This window comes from Anthonomus grandis, chromosome 9 (genome assembly GCF_022605725.1).
Source record: "Anthonomus grandis grandis chromosome 9, icAntGran1.3, whole genome shotgun sequence".
Classification (NCBI taxonomy): Eukaryota; Metazoa; Arthropoda; class Insecta; order Coleoptera; family Curculionidae; genus Anthonomus; species Anthonomus grandis.
The window spans coordinates 30,485,540-30,503,504 of NC_065554.1; the positions used below are offsets into that span (position 1 = coordinate 30,485,540).

The window sequence follows — 17,965 nt, forward strand, 5'->3', positions numbered from 1 at the left end:
CATTCTCAAATTAATTATAATAGATTATCGTTGACTATATAACTATTTTATTGTATATTGCTACATATATAGAGTGCCTTATTTACTCTAATGTGTAACTATTGTTATTTTAGAAACTATAAGTACGAGGGCGGTTAAATTCGAAAAAAGTTGCAAAATTTGATACTTATTCTAAATCCTTTTATAGCGTTACAAAATGTTTATTAATTCATGAATTACAGGATGATTTATGCCAAATTTTATTTTAATTATTATTTCCAAAACTATCGATTTTAGACACTCACTTTTATTTACAAAGTTTTATAAGTTTTTGTGCTCTACAAAACTTTAATTTTTTTTAAAACGGTTATCAACTTCATTTTTTAAATACGGACCTGAATTTTTTATATTTTATATTTATTCTTATTCCCTTTAAAATGACGTATCTCATCTATACATTTCCCAGTGTTTCAACGTATTAATAACCATCATCAGGAATTTTTGCAAAATTTTCAAAAATGCCTTGTATCTTAAAAACTTAGGGCTATGAAAATTTTGTTGACGGCATCTTTAGTTTTACAAAAAGTTAGCATAGTGTCGCAAAACCCTTAACTCTCTATCTCTAAAAATAACGGAAATCTCCCGCAAAAGTACCCAAAATGGGACACCTTGTACACCTAACTTGGGCCACACTATATTATACTTAGTACCTACTATATTATTGATTTAACATAAGAACTCACCTGATTTTGATAAAGGCTGCACCTTGAAACAAAACACTGAGTGAAGGTTCTTCTGCTCGCAGTAACCGGAAATGGCGACGCATGCGGCGAAAAACGTCAAATGCCAAACGAATAAAAGTACCGTGGCGGCACCTACGAAACAAATCAAAATATAAAACCGGGTTAACGTTATTCAAATTTTTATACCTACCGGAATAGATGCAGAAAATGGTGACGGAAGGAAACGGACTGAAAATCCCGATCAAGAAACTGAAAAAATCCGTAACCGACGTTATCGTAATGGAAACCGCCGCCTCGCTTAACATCTGCGCCATCCGTTCCGGAACCGGGGACTTTATGGAGGTTCTTCTCCATGCTGCCAACATTACAAACGTGTCATCAATGCCAATACCTAAAAAAATTGATAAGTTTAACCAACAAAAGCCTTTTGTTTCGCATAGAAATTTTATACCGATCATCAAAAAGGGTGCGGCCAAATTAATTCCGATAAAATCGACCCCCGCGTACATGCAAAACCCGAAGGCGCACAGCGTGGCCATGGCAGCACTCAGATTCCCCAATAGGCCCAGCCACGGTTTGGATCTTACCCAATCAGTCATCATACAAGTCACTGAAAGCAAAGAGAAAAGCATAATTAATTAATTATTTATTTCCATACAATACATCAGAAATGCCAATTTAACTAGTATAGTCGCTTCGCTCCTATACTTTTGGTCCGTGGGGACCAGTTTGGAACCTCTAAGTCCTGTCAGTGATGGGCCTTAGAGGATTTCTTAAAACAAAACAAAAATTATCAGGTGTACCAACGTTTATATGCCAAGGAAAGAGATGACCAGTGGTTGGGGTATCATGCTTCAAAGAACCATAATTTGTTATATAGTCGCGTTGTGTGTCGATATACTGTCTTATATTTCAAATATCTGTCAAAATATATTAATTGTATTCTAAATTAAGCCTGAATACCAAATTCCAACAAAATCGGACTAATAGCATAAAAGTTACGGTAGTCACGTGACCTGGGCTGAAACTCAAATGTCAGTTATCTGTCATAATTTATTAGTTGTATCCTAAATAAACCATAAATACCAAAATTAGAGAGAAGTTCCCATAAGGGTCTATTTATTGAAATAGAACAAACGGGATTTTACGTCGATTTGTTTTAATTTTTCTTTTTATTTTCAACAGTAATAGTCATAAAATATCAAAAGAATTGACAGGAGGAGAATAAGAAATAAAAGAAACCATCAACGAATTGAATCGAAGCTATAGAAGCCGAGATATTAGTAAAAATGTGGGAAAAACAAAAGAAAATTGTTTTTTTCCCACGGTATCATTTTTTTTCTTAAAATAATTATTGACAAATTCTAATTTTTGGCCCTAAACTGGCAATTTTCACTAAAAAAACCCAAGAAAAAAAATTTTTTTTTTTTTGTCGAAAATCGAAAGGGAGGTATACCCAGAAAAAATTTCAAAAAAATGGTTTTTATTTTTTTATTAATAAACTATAAATCTGACAACTTTTTGTATTAAATAAGAGTTCTTCGCTATATTAAGGGGTATTCGCCTGTTAAAACGAATCGGTTCTAGCTATTATACAATCGGAGAAAATTGGAAAAAACTATTAAACATAAATATCGAATTATCAAGAGCCCTATGGAAAAATTTCAATTTTTTATTTTTCTATCCTATACTACTTCAGAGTATCTTTAAAAAAGATTATTACCAATTTGACTCTAAAATGAACGGAAAACCTATTTCTTTGCATTTTTCGATTTTCGAACAAAATCCGGGGTCAAAATGACCATTTTTCCAAAATATGCTCCGAATTCAAAATTTCTTTTTTCTGGTTAAAGACCATTCAAAAACTAATAAAAAAGCTTACTGACAAAATCTTCCACGATTGATACGAGTGCCATAATATAAAGGGAAAACTTAGGTTCCATAAGAGCCTATGTATAAGTCTATAAGTCAACCAGGATTTTACGTCGATTTTTTAAATTTTTCAGTTTTATTTCGAAAGGCAATTGTAATAAAATATCAAAAGAATTGACAGGAGGAGAATAAGAAATAAAAGAAACCATCAACGAATTGAATCGAAGCTATAGAAGCCGAAATATTAGTAAAAATGTGAAAAAAAATAAAAGAAAACTCGTTTTTTCCCACGGTAGCATTTTTTTTCTTAAAATGATAACCGACAAATTATAATGTAAGCCCTAAGTTGGCAATTTCCAGTAAAAAAAACCCAAGAAAAAAATTTTTTTTTTTCCAAAATTAAAAGGGTGAAAAATTGTGAAAAAATGGTTTTTATTTTTTTCTAAATAAACTATAACTCTGACAACTTTTTGTCGTAAACAAAAGTTCTAGGGAATGTTACGAGGTATTCAAATGTTAAAACTAATTGATTATAGCTATCACAGATTCGGAGAAAATTGTAAAAAACTATTAATCATAAATATCGAATTATCAAGAGCCCTATGAAAAAATTTCATTTTTTTATTTTTCTATCAGGTAGTACTTCAGGATACCTTTCAAAAAGGTTATTATCGATTTGACTCTAAAATGAACAGAAAACCTATTTATTTGCATTTATCGATTTTCGAACAAAACCGGGCCCAAAATTAAAATTTTTTCAAAACATGCTCCAAATTCCAAATTTCTTTTTTCTGGCTAAAGACCATTCAAAAAGGAATGAAAAAGCTTAATGACAAAAATTTTCAAAATCTATAATAATGCTACAATATTACGAAAGAAGATAAGTTCCCTTTAAAGCCTATGTATTCGAACCGATGATTTTTTAATTTTTTTTTAAAGGCAAATTTAAGAAATAATTTAACTAATTAAGATAAAAGGAATAGGGTAATACAAAGTATTATCTACAAATATATACATATCATCTAATAGCAAATTTCAATCAAATAGGAAATTTTGATAGTCACGTGACCCTAGAACTCAATATTTTAAAATTTTGTAAAAAATCAACAATTGCATCCTAAATAAACCCCAAATTCCAAATTTGAACCCAATCGGATCAATAGCAAAAAAGTTATGGAAGTCACATGACTTTAAAATTCAATATGTCAAATTCCTGTCAGAATTTATTACTTGCATCTTAAATAAAGCCCAAATACTAAATTTCAACCCAATCGGATCAATCGCAAAAGAATTATGAAAGTCACGTGACTTTAAAATATAATTTGTCAATTATCTGTCAAAATTTATTAATTGTATCCTAAATAAAGCAAAAATACCAAATTTGAACCCAATCAGACCAATAGCAAAAAAGTTACAATAGTCACGTGACCCGGAAGTCAAATGTCAAATATCTGTCAAAAATTAATAATTGCATCCTAAATAAAGCCCAAATACCAAATTTCAATCAAATCGGACAAATAGGAAGAAAGTTAAGGTAGTCACGTGACCTTAAAACATAGTCATGTCAAATATCTGTAAAAATGTATTAATCTTATCCGAAATAGGTACTAGGTACCAAATTTCAACCAAATCGCACCAATACCAAAAAAGTTATGATACTCGACTAACCTTAAAAATCAATAATTTCAAAAAATTTTTATTTATATCCCAAAAGCAATGTTTAAGAATTGTTAACATTTATTAATAATAAACTAAATAGTAAAAACTCACCTAATATCTAAATTTTTATTTTAAATTAAATAGATCATTACGACTGACCCGTGTAAATATTCGAATAATTTTAATAAAATAATCGGACAAATTTCATTTCGTCTCACCCCGGTATAAAACCACAGACTTTTCAAAAAAACGGCATTTTTCGAAGACGTCAAAATGTTTGCCGAATTTTCCTGGGCGCAATACACAATTTCCCCAATTGATATGCACAGATTCGGAAAGCCCATTCATTTTCTGATTCGGTGCTTCCTTTCCCTGATCGTTTCCCGTTCATTTTCATTCATAATTTTACAAAAAACCCAACCAAGTCCCGGCCACCTGTCACGAGCAAAAAATTTTTACCCACCATGCGTCAAAGTATTGTTCCCACTAGCCATTTCTTTAGAGTTTAGGTTGACACCTCCAATTACCTGCAAAAACGCAAAAAAATTGACTTTTTTCATAAAATCGCATTTTTCGGGTACTTGTACTATTGCTGGAACCCTGAAATTTTAGTATGTGTTGTAAAACAAAATTTCGAATCCTTTATTGTTGTTTGATCTTTTCACCATGTACAGGGACGCGGCAAATGAATTAAACGCGAAAATTCGAATTGCTCAGAACCTATTAAAGTTGGAAGATTGTAATTTTACACAAATAATGGGGTTATTAAAGTATTTAATGCCTGAGAATATAAATGGTCCAGATGCCACTACGAAAAAGTTAATAAATAAAATGTGATTTTCGGGTCGGACCTTCATGGGTAAAGTTCATTATTGCTCGCCCTGTATGGCTTACGAAAATTTCGGTTATATGGCATATGAAAGATAAAGGATGAAGCTATTTTTTGAAAAAAACTTTTTTTCCGAAATAAGGATCGTTTGGCGGAAAATTCCAAAAAACTGAAAATGCCAGAACTCGTAAAATAAATTTTTTACAAAAAAAAAGCTCCAAGTATGTTAAATCTCTTATAAAACGAAGTCTTTTCGCCGAAACCCTTTTTTTATAAAAATTTTTTTTTAGCCTCTGGAGAAGTTTGAATTTTTTTTTTAGTCATTTTTGTTCGCTTATAATAACTCACCCTGTATACCGATCTGGCCCAAAAAGTATACAGCCACGTAAGCCCCAAGAACCCTTATATCCTGAAAATTTCAGCTCGATTAAACGCTTTAAAATTGAGATCTCGTGAGCAACTCGATTTTTACCAATTTTTTTACGAATTTTTGACTTTGAGACAGTACCGCTCCGTTTGATGGAAACGAAAAAAAAAATGTTTACGGATCCATCATTCCCAATGTATTGAGAGACCCTATGCCAAATTTCATCGTTTCGCTAGCCATACAGCCAAAAATATGAATTTTTATTTCCAAAAAAACACGATTTTTCGGGCTCGACCTCGCGTGCATAATATAGTCTGCGACTATATAATAATAAGTATACAAAGTACCAAAAAGAAAACTACAACTAAAAAACTCAGTTAGTAAGCAGAAGGGAATCAATCTCTTAAGCTTCTCATTGTAATAAAAACATAAGTTCTATTGCCCGGAAGTATTTAATTTTTATTCCAGGCAGTCTTTTCTTGTTCATTTAAAAAAATATGCAATTTTTGTTTGAATATTAAAGCGATTTTTTAATAGGAATAGTAACAAATAAATACAGTGTAAATGCTACTATTCTTAATTTATCCTGATAAATGTGTACGTTTAAAATAAATCAATGACTATTCATACCTAATTGAACCTTAAAAACGCCTATTATTATTATTATTACAATATAGCGTATGTTGTATTGTTGTAACAAAGAAGATAATAAAGTCGAAATTAAGATCTTAAGGTTGTTTATGTGACGCGTTTAAAAATAATAGATGCATTTTTTTAATTTGTATTGCATTGTTACTTACCTACAGAAAATATGGCCATAATCAAAAAAGTCGAAGTAAAATAGGGCACCACAGAACGAGTGTTCTTCTCCAGTTCATGATCCAGTGTCCTAGAGGAAAACCTGGCAATCCTGATGTGCTTAAACCTTTTTTCTTTATCCTGCACTCTCTCTATGAGATCAAGAAAAGCATCTTCCCACGCGGCACCACTAAAATTTCAACAAGTTGTCTACAAAGTTGTGTTTATTTAAAAAAAAAACTTCTTACAGAGTGTCGATTTTTTTGGTATCAGCATTCCCGAAATAGACCAGCTGCACCGACGGGACGCTCTTCACGAACCCGTCCTCGGTCACTTCGGTTCCTCCAAAGAAAACTGGCAGTGCGTGCACATCCAGAGTCATGATGTTCACGGTTAGAGGAAACGTCAATTGCCATTCGCCTGATTCAATCTGGAAAGTGATAATCATTGATTAGTCATCATTATAGTTCAATTTATGTAAGTAGCCCTCACCTGGTCCATACCATACTCCAAATTTAAAATATCATTAAAGAAACACTCGTCCATCCATTTGGCACAGATGCTGCTATAATTGAAATATTCTCCCTCGTATTCCACCGTCATATTTTGTATCAGATTGTCCAGTTCGCGCATTTCCTGCCATACGCTGGTGCGAAGCATGTTCTTGTTACCATCTTTGGATGTTATTATCACACGACCGAATCTACCTGGAAAGAGAGAAACGTGAGGAGTAACTTTCAGGTGTATTTAAATGTTTTATAAAGAAAAATGCCAAATATTATTCGATCCACTTTTGAGGTAATTTTGAAAAAGTATAATTATAAAATGTGTGTGTAGCGTCAAAGACTGAAACTTAAAAAAGCATAATTTTATAAAAAATTTTAAAATTGGGTCAATCTCCATGCATCGCCGGTACCACAAGGCAAACATTAATTTAATTCCTCAATTCGTATTCATGTCTTCACGCATCTCGTTGCATCACGAATTAAATTTTACGTTACGTTAACAAATTGATTATTCAAATTTCGATTTATTATACTAGAATTATTACGTCAGTTATTAAACAATTAAGGGTTTTGGGTATTTAATAACACATTTTAGGACATATCCTTTTGGTCCTGGATTATGTAATGTGCAAGCATAAATTAATGTCTAATAAAGTGTCCACTCCCTGTTGTGTGAGCAATGATTATTATTTTACGGTTTAATCTGAAATTCACCACAAATCGGGTGTTTCTAGTTAAATGTGACCTTAAACAAATCTAGATTTAATAAATTGCTGTGTAACGTGGAATGTCACAAGTGAACGATATTTGTGTAAACATTGTTTAATAGCAAGTGGTTCTTTAATAGTAAAGGTTCATTATTTTGGACATAAATGCTTTGCATTCTAAATCATGTTTGTGAAGAATTATATTCTGAAGAAGATGCTTTTTATTTCTTGAAAATATTCCCAGTAGGTATTTAGATATCGGACTTTAAGATGAATGGGTACCAACCCACAAACAGTTAGATATTTCCAAAAATATAATTTGAATTGACTTGGACCTAAAGAAATATTTATAAAATAGACTTTTTCAATTTCTATGCTTTTTAATTCATAAGAATATTCGCAGTAGATTTTGAGATTTTGGACTTTGAAGTGAGTGATCACATAGAATCTTCTTTAGGCATCTACACTACCGGACAATAGTGGAAAAACAAAGTGTCTTTTGTATTTATTTTTATATTAATGTATTTGATCATAAATTTTTTATTTTTTTTAAATATAATTTTGTTTCTAGTCTTCAGTACCTCAATAAAAAATTAAAAAAAAAAACAAGTGACAACTATAAATATATATATATAATATATTTTATTCTTGTTTTTACCACAAAAGTGGAGAAACACTATTTTTATTTATTTTTAATACACAATGTATTAGTTAGTTGTACGTACAAAGACTAATAATGTGTAGCAAAACCTTTATTTTTTATAAATTTAGCACACCGACTTTTGCACCGTTTTTGTAATCATTTTTTGTTTTGTGTTAGTTTGTGTTTGTATTTCAAGCATTAAGATTGAGTTTTTTATTGTAAGTTTGGTGTTGCTTTATGGTGTTATTTTTAACATTTATTAGTGCAAAGGCTCTTGCAAAGGAGTAAAGATTTAGTAATAGCTAGGAATGTCTAAACGAACGAAACTTATTATGACCTTGGCAAGCAATCAAAGTGATTGCCCCATCATAATACCATCGACTTCTGTTGCTGCAATGGAAATATCCAGTGATTTAAATAATTCACCAAATAATAATTATTATTATTGTGAAGAACAACAGCAGTCTTTAATGCCAATCACAAACTCTAATCTACACTTTAACTGCGGTAATAGTTTGGATACTCCTGAAGTTCAATGTAATAACTCTTTTGATACCAATTTAAATGATACACCTATACTAATTGTTCAGGATATATAGAACATCCCAATTATAACAGAGGACGGAACGTATATCGATAATGAAGTCACTTTAAGGGAAAAAGTACTTATTGATTGCAGCGAAATTGTTAATTATGATAAAAACCTATCATTATGCTCTGAAATGAATGATGGTCCTGAAATAGACGGAGCCGGAGGTGTGAATCAGATTTTGTTTACAGAAAAAATACCTCAGGTTGGCATTTCTAAATTTATATTATTATTCTGAAAGTTATAGTTTTTTTAAATTTTAGGAATTATCTATACCTAAAGCTGGCATGGCTGTTTTAAATAACTTTAATGTTAACGCGACAGAAGAAGTGCCTCAGGTAAGATTAAAAATTCATAAAACTCTTTTAATGTATGTTTTGAATATATTTTTAGAATATAATGGCTACAAATGAAAATATTAATAATGCCAATAATTTTTCACATGAAGATAAAAATTTATCATATAATGAAGAAAGTCAAAATGGCAATCGAAGTGAAAGCTCTATTGAAGAAAACGAAGTATTTTTATATTTTTTTTGTCGTTGTCAAAGTTGAAATGTAACAAAACTCTGTGTTGATTTTTGTACTATGATTAATTTTTTTGGGTGAGATAGTGTTGAAACGCGAAAACAACATAAAGCTGACTTAATCAGAGAAAAACATGCTGTTCTTCCTCCGTGTAATTCGAAATGTAAATTGCAGTGTTCCTTGTCTTTTTCGAAAGATTTGCGGATCAAAATTAATAATGAGTTTTGGAGTCTATCCTATATGAACAGACGAGCTTTTATTTTACAATCCTTTGAGCGTCTTGAAATTAAAAAAAAAACAAAACAAGTAGACTTTGAAGGATACACTAGAAATAATTCTTTTTAAATATACTTTGAAAGATGACTCAGGAATAACAAAGCATGTCTGTAAACATTTTTATTTATGTACGTTAGGGTATAAACCAAGTAACGATAGATTCATTTACGAAGTTCTTTTGAAAACACCGAAAGGAAGCATTACACCAGTAGCAGATAAACGTGGCAAAAGAAAACCAGTTAATTTTATCCCTAAAAATTAAATTAATGAACATTTAGAATCTTTTAATCCCCTTATTATATCACATTATCGTCGTGAACACGCACCAAATGTCAGATATTTACCTAGTGATGTAACAATTAGGTAGATGCACGCTCATTTTTTAGAAAAATTCCCGGCAATTAACGTTTCATATAATGTGTACCGATGCGAGGTGAAGAAAAAAATATATCCTTTACACAACTCGGCAATGAGGAGTGTGAGCATTGTGAAGGTATGAAATTGCACGATCACAAAGAGACTCAGCCTCAACTTGAGACTTGCGAATTATGTAGATCTTGAAAAGAACACATCGACTTGGCTAACGGGTCCCGAGAACTTTATCGTCAACACGTTGCTAAAAATCCAGAAACAAACACACACTTTTCGGCAGATCTTCAGAAAGTTATAATGCTGCCAAGAGTTGACTCATTTAAAAAAGTTTTATTCGTTAAAAGACTTTCTGTGTATAACGAAAGTTTTGTTCCTCTGGGTAACATATATATAATAATAAGCAATCCGAGCCATTGGCAGTTCTTTGGCATGAAGGAATTAGTGGTAGATGTCAGGAAGACCTCATAAGTGCATTTTACGCATTTTTCATTAAACAACGGGATTCTAAATGTGCCAGTATTTGGCTCAACAACTGTTCGAGTCAAAACAAAAATTGGTGTTTTGCAAGTTTTGTTGTTTACTTAATTAATTCAAGCAATGTCACTGCTAATGAAATTAACATTCATTATTTCGAACCCGGCCACACCTTTATGTCGGCGGATAGTTTCCACCACCAGGTGGAACTATCCCTAAAGAAGCAAGGCAAAACATACGATTTTGGAGATTTTGTGGATGCAGTTTCAACCGCAAATAAAGGTAAGGTGGATGTGAAAGAAATGACAGCTAAAGATTTTTTAATTGGAAGTCCCATGTTTCTCAGAAAAAACTAAAGAAGCCACCATGCCGGGTATATTTAAAAAACATAGTTCAATTCACCACAATCAGGGGCGCGTATCACCTGCTCTATAAGGTTTCGTACGATAATATGGAACCTTTAAATTGCCTAGACTTTTTACAAATTAAAGCCACAAAACCAAATGGAATTAAGCTTCCAGAATGCTTATTGCAACCACAGGGATTCCCAAGAGAGAAAAGGGATAATATCTTACAAAACGTTAATGAGGTTTTGCCAGAAAATCGAAAGACGTTTTGGATAAATATTCCAACTTTAACTTGACTCTCAGAACTTAAGCCTTTTTAATTTAATATTGCTATTTCAATGCACCTGAATTTTGTTAAGAATTAAAGTTGTGTTAGAATACCATTTTTTGTAATAAATATGTCAAATAAACGAAATACAAAAGTATTACGTTTTTGTTTTGCTTATAAACTGCTTAGGAGAAACGCAGTACTGCATTTTTTCTAATCAGTTAATCATCATGCCATGCTGTAAGTGTTTAAAGAAAACGAGGCATCTTCCATAATTTGTGATCTACATGTTTATTTCACTTTTTTTTGCCAAAATATGAATTTCCGAGAAAATTTTATGAATATCCAATATTTATTGCCAACCTCGGATCTCAAACTTACAACGGCTATGAAGTTAAACAAAACCTGCAAATACTTCGTTCAGCAATTTTCTCAGATACGGCGTTTTACCTAATGACGGCAGTATTATAATATATACTTATACTTAGACCTTAAAAAAAAATGAATTTTTATAGAAAAAATTAAAATAACGTAAGTTTCCTTGTAGAATATGAGAAATTATTCGAATTTTCATAGAACAAAATTAAATTAACCCGAATTTCATTAAAATAAAAAATGAAAAATATTTTCAAATTTTAAAAAAAAATTATCTAAATTTCCATGAAAAAAACTGGAAAATTGAATTTCCTTGGAAAAAATCTTTTAATGTTTGGAAGAAAATACACAAATTTTCAAAGACAAAAATGGAAAATTATCTCGTTTTCCAAAAAAAAAACAAGTTTGACTGGTTAAAAAAATATAACAAATAACTCAAGTTTCTGTGGAAAACTACCTAAATTGTCTCGAAACATTATCTTTAATTGCCTGGAAAAAAATAGTAATTATCAATAAGAAAAATGGAAATTATCTGATTTTTCAACTGCCTGGACGAAAATAGTAAATTATCTGAGTTTCCATGGCAAGAAACCTGAAAACACTTAAATAAAAATTGATAACTACCTGAGTTTCCTTGAAGAATTATCTTAGAAGTTTTTTTTGTCATTTTAAGCCAGACTTTTAATAATAATAATCATATTTATTTAGCAAAAACCACAAATATAGAGAACACGTAAAGAAAATAATTGAATGCCAAATTCAAATCAAGTCTTTCTTTCCTTTTTCCATTTTAGGTCGATTTTTTCAAATAATATAATAAAAATATTTCTGTATTATTCCTGGCAATTGAGGTCATTTGTATTTTATTCATGATTAGACTGTGTCCAAATTTTCATCCAATTTTCCAGAGGAAAATGATTAATCTTTTCCACTGTTTCAATTTTTTCAAACGAGAGTTTAATTCCTTACCAAAAAATTTTCAGGTTTTTTTTGAAATTTTCAGGTCTTTTTTTTAAGCTTTCCAGAGGGAAATTACGAATTTCGTCCAGAGAATTAACGCATTTTTTATTTCCAATTTCAGGTAAATTTAAACTAAATTTCTGAATTAGTCCAGGCAGTCGAGGGTTATTTTTTACTTTTTTTCCATTATCATGTCGATTCCAGGTTTTCATATAGAATTTTAAGAGCAAAATTTATAAATTTGTCCAGGCAGTTGAGGTTATTTTGGTTTTTTGAATTTCATGGTGTTTTCCAGGATTGCATTCAAAATTTCCACGTTTTTTAAATTATTTTCAGGGAGCTTAGTTCATTGGCAAAAATTGCAAATATCAGCTTGTTTCCAGGTTTGAGACCATACATTTCAGACCATCATAAGAATATTCCCAGTAGACTTTGAGATTTTGGACTTTAAAGTGAGTGACCACGATCACACAAAAAGTGGGATATTTCTATAACGAGAATTTAAATTGATCTGGATCATAAAATACACTTCTCTAATTTCTATGCTTTAAAGATCCTAAAAAAAGTCTCAGTAGATTTTGAGATGTTGGACTATAATAAGTCAAACACGTTTTTTGAGCACCACCATACAAAAAGCTAAATATTTCCAAAACTATAGTGTCAATTGATTTGGACTTTAAGAAATATTTATAAAACACACTTTTCTTATTCCTATAATTTTTAAATCATGAAAATATTCTCAGTAGTTTCTTAGATATCGAGCTTTAAAGTGAGAGATCACTTCAAGACTCAAACACCTTCTTTGGACACCGCTACGCAAAAAACTGGATAGTTCCAAAACTATAGCTTAAATTGATTTGGACTTTAAGAAACATTTATAAAACACACTTTTCTTATTCCTATAATTTTTAAATCATGAGGATATTCTCAGCAATTTCTTAGATATCGAGCTTTAAAGTGAGAGATCACCTCAAGATTCAAACACCTTTATTGGGCACCACTATACAAAAAACTGGATAGTTCCAAAACTATAGCTTAAATTGATTTGGACTTTAAAAAACATTTATAAAACACACTTTTCTTATTCCTATAATTTTTTAATCATGAGGATATTCTCAGTAGTTTCTTAGATATCGAGGTTTAAATAGAGAGATCACCTCAAGATTCAAACACCTTCTTTGGGCACCACTATACAAAAAACTGGATAGTTCCAAAACTATAGCTTAGATTGATTTGAACTTTAATAAACATTTATAAAACCTACTTTTCTTATTCCTATAATTTTTCAATCATGAGAATATTCTCAGTAATTTCTTAGATATCGAGCTTTAAAGTGAGAGATCACTTCAAGATTCAAACACCTTCTTTGGGCACCACTACGCAAAAAACTGGATAGTTCCAAAACAATAGGTTGAATTGATTTGGACTTTAAGAAACATTTATAAAACACACTTTTCTTATTCCTACAATTTTTAAATCATAAGAATATTCTCAGTAGTTTCTAAGATATCAAGCTTTAAAGTGAGAGATCACTTCAAGATTCAAACACCTTCTTTAGGCATCACTACGCAAAAAACTGGATAGTTTCAAGACTGTAGCTTAAATTGATTTGGACCTTAAGAAACATTTATAAAACACACTTTTCTTATTCCTATAATTTTTAAATCATGAGGATATTCTCAGCAATTTCTTAGATATCGAGCTTTAAAGTGAGAGATCACCTCAAGATTCAAACACCTTTATTGGGCACCACTACGCAAAAAACTGGATAGTTCCAAAACAATAGGTTGAATTGATTTGGACTTTAAGAAACATTTATAAAACACACTTTTCCAATTCCCATGATTTTTAATTAATTTAAATATTCCAAGTAGTTTTTTGAATATCAGGCTTCAAAGTGAGAGATCACCGTAAAAGTCAAAGACCTTTTTTGAACACCACCACATAAAAAATTTAACATTTTAAATCGATTTATTATTTTTAAGATACATTTATAACACATACTTTTTCAATTCCTAAGCTCTTTAATTCATAAAAATATTCCCAGTAGTTATTTGGATATCAGGCCTTAAAGTCAATCAGTTTTTTTGAGCACCACCCCACAAAAAGCTGGATATTTCCAAAACTATAAGTCCAATTGATTTCCACCTTAAGAGACATTTATTAAACACACTTTTCTAATTCTTATAATTTTTTAATCATGAGAATATTCTCAGTAGTTTCATAGATATCAAACTTTAAAGTGAGAGATTCAATGGAAACCACTATGCAAAAAACCGGATATTTCCAAAACTATAGCTTGGATTTGATAATACATACTTTCCCAATTCCTATAATTTTTATTTATAATGAATTTTCGAACATTTCCTTAAACGTTGGATGCTTACCTGCTCTAGTAATTCTAGCAACGTTGAACCTACTGGTATAATTAACCTTAAAATACTCTTCGACTATGGCCCTCTCCATTTTCCCTTGTCCATTAATCGGACTAAACAGGTATTCCGGATCGATATTGTTATGCATTCTTTGGTATCCGGTTATTCCCAGTAAAGTGATTAAAACTGGGACAATGATGAAGTAGCCGGGATGTTTGCCCACCACCAGACCCAATTTGTAGAAACTCCTGTTGAGGTATTCGTCCACGATTTTTATGCCCACCATCTGAAACAAAAACGGGTGTTTTTTGGGTATTACAGATTTAAGTGAAACCGGTTTCGGTGCTTTACCTACATTCTAAAAGTGGACCAGAGTTGATTACCATTTAATGCTACTAAAATAAATTTCTCTACGGTTAATATCTGGTATTAAATGACCGAACTAAGTGTGCTAAAGCTGCATTAATTAAAAATTGTTTTGCACAGGTTGGTGTTAGTATATCGACCAGTTGGGATTATGATAGTGCAATTTTTTTCCCACACACACATACACGCTCGTTTGTTTTTTCCATAAACTTTCTAAAAAACCAGATTTTTTGCAAAAATTAATTATTACACGGTAATTACTCGGACAGCCTTGAAAGATTTTTTTACTTCCGTTGCCTGTTGGTCTAAATCTGACGCGTAATGGGTTTCTTATTGGAAAAAAAAAATTAATTGTTGGCACATTTTGTTGTAAATGCAACTGTAAATGTGGTTTCTGTTGCTAAATTATCAGGGTTAGCGTGATTATTGGGGTTTACGAATTATGGAACTAATTATGGGGTTAAAAAAAATGGGGAAATAATGGGGTTAGAGGGTTGAAAGTTGGAACACTAATTGTTTGAATAAAATGAATGGACACCTAATTCAGGGTTTTTTTCAAAAAAATTTTTAAATGGAGAAATTGGGTTCTAATGGTGAAATTAAAAAAAAAAAGTTATTTTCAAGGAACCAACTGTCTATATCTCAGTAATTAAGAGAGCTAGAGACTTGAAAGTTGGAACACTAATTCTTTGAATAAAATGATTAGACACCTATTTCAGGGTTTTTTTCAAAAAAATTTTTAAATGGAGAAATTGGGTTTTAATGGTGAAATTAAAAAAAAAGTTATTTCCAAGGAACCAACTGTCTATATTTCAGTAACTAAGAGAGCTAGAGACTTGAAAGTTGGAACACTGATTCTTTGAATAAAATGATTGGACACCTATATCAGGGTTTTTTTCAAAAAAATTTTTAAATGGAGAAATTGGGTTTTAATGGTGAAATTAAAAAAAAAGTTATTTCCAAGGAACCAACTGTCTATATTTCAGTAACTAAGAGAGCTAGAGACTTGAAAGTTGGAACACTGATTCTTTGAATAAAATGATTGGACACCTATATCAGGGTTTTTTTCAAAAAAATTTTTAAATGGAGAAATTGGGTTTTAATGGTGAAATTAAAAAAAAAGTTATTTCCAAGGAACCAACTGTCTATATTTCAGTAACTAAGAGAGCTAGAGACTTGAAAGTTGGAACACTGATTCTTTGAATAAAATGATTGGACACCTGTTTCAGGGTTTTTTTCAAAAAAAATTATAAATGGAGAAATTGGGTTCTAATGATGAAATTAAAAAAAAACGTTATTTCCAAGGAACCAACTGTCTATATCTCAGTAATTAAGAGAGATAGAGACTTGAAAATTGGAACACTAATTCTTTGAATGAAATGATTAAACACCTGTTTCGGGGATTTTTTCAAAAAAAAAATATAAATGGAGAAATTGGGTTCTAATGATGAAATTTTAAAAAAACGTTATTTCCAAGAAACCAACTGTCTATATCTCAGTAACTAAGAGAGCTAGAGACTTGAAAGTTGGAACACTGATTCCTTGAATAAAATGATTGGACACCTATATCAGAGTTTTTTTCAAAAAAAATTTTAAATGGAGAAATTGGGTTCTAATGGTGAAATTTAAAAACAAAGTTATTTCCAAGGAACCAACTGTCTATATCTCAGTAATTAAGAGAGATAGAGACTTGAAAGTTGAAACACTAATTCTTTGAATAAATTGATTGGACACCTATTTCAGGGTTTTTTTCAAAAAAAATTTTAAATGGAGAAATTGGGTTCTAATGGTGAAATTAAAAAAAAAAGTTATTTTCAAGGAACCAACTGTCTATATCTCAGTAATTAAGAGAGCTAGAGACTTGAAAGTTGGAACAGTAATTCTTAGAATAAAATTATTAAACACCTGTTTCAGGGTTTTTTTCAAAAAAAATTTTAAATGGAGAAATTGGGTTCTAATGGTGAAATTTAAAAATAAAAATTATTTTCAAGGAACCAACTGTCTATATCTCAGTAACTAAAAGAGCTAGAGACTTGAAAGTTGGAACACTGATTCTTTGAATAAAATGATTGGACACCTATTTCAGGGTTTTTTTCAAAAAAAATTTTAAATGGAGAAATTGGGTTCTAATGATGAAATTAAAAAAAAAACGTTATTTCCAAGGAACCAACTGTCTATATCTCAATAACTAAAAGAGCTAGAGACTTGAAAGTTGAAACACTAATTCTTTGAATAAAATGATTGGACACTTGTGTAAGGGTTTTTTTCAAAAAAAATTTTAAATGGAGAAATTGGGTTCTAATGGTGAAAATTAAAAAAAAACGTTATTTCCAAGGAACCAACTGTCTATATCTCAGTAACTAAGAGAGCTAGAGACTTGAAAGTTAGAACACTAATTCTTTAAATAAAATGATTGGACACCTATATCAGGGTTTTTTTCCAAAAAAATTTTAAATGGAGAAATTGGGTTCTAATGGTGAAATTTTAAAAAAAAAGTTATTTTCAAGGAACCAACTGTCTATATCTCAGTAATTAAGAGAGCTAGAGACTTGAAAATTGGAACATTAATTCTTTGAATAAAATGATTGGACACCTATTTCAGGGTTTTTTTCAAAAAAAATTTTAAATGGAGAAATTGGGTTCTAATTGTGAAATTTAAAAAAAAAAAGTTATTTCCAAGGAACCAACTGTCTATATCTCAGTAATTAAGAGAGATAGAGACTTGAAAGTTGGAACACTAATTCTTTGAATAAAATAATTGGACACCTATTTCAGGGTTTTTTTCAAAAAAAATTTTAAATGGAGAAATTGGGTTCTAATAGTGAAATTAAAAAAAAAAGTTATTTCCAAAGAACCAACTGTCTATATCTCAGTAATTAAGAGAGCTAGAGACTTGAAAGTTGGAACACTAACTCTTTGAATAAAATGATTA

At 30.7% G+C, this 17,965-nt stretch overlaps 1 protein-coding gene across 2 annotated transcripts in view; it reads right to left on the bottom strand.

The window, feature by feature from the left end:
• LOC126740392 (patched domain-containing protein 3) overlaps positions 1-17,965 on the bottom strand; it is a 48,950-nt gene that overhangs the window by 21,271 nt on the left and 9,714 nt on the right. The window contains exons 1-8 of one of the 2 annotated variants that reach the window (XM_050446386.1): positions 15,023-15,042; positions 14,680-14,953; positions 6,740-6,954; positions 6,496-6,677; positions 6,250-6,437; positions 1,174-1,332; positions 913-1,113; positions 723-854 (exon numbers count right to left, since the gene is read on the bottom strand). In XM_050446386.1, coding sequence (XP_050302343.1) covers positions 723-854; positions 913-1,113; positions 1,174-1,332; positions 6,250-6,437; positions 6,496-6,677; positions 6,740-6,954; positions 14,680-14,953 — 1,351 coding nt within the window. In that variant the 5' untranslated portion in view covers positions 15,023-15,042. Of the gene's footprint in view, positions 1-722; positions 855-912; positions 1,114-1,173; positions 1,333-6,249; positions 6,438-6,495; positions 6,678-6,739; positions 6,955-14,679; positions 14,954-15,022; positions 15,043-17,965 lie in introns of those variants that run through there. The other variant, XM_050446385.1, reaches the window with a different exon arrangement.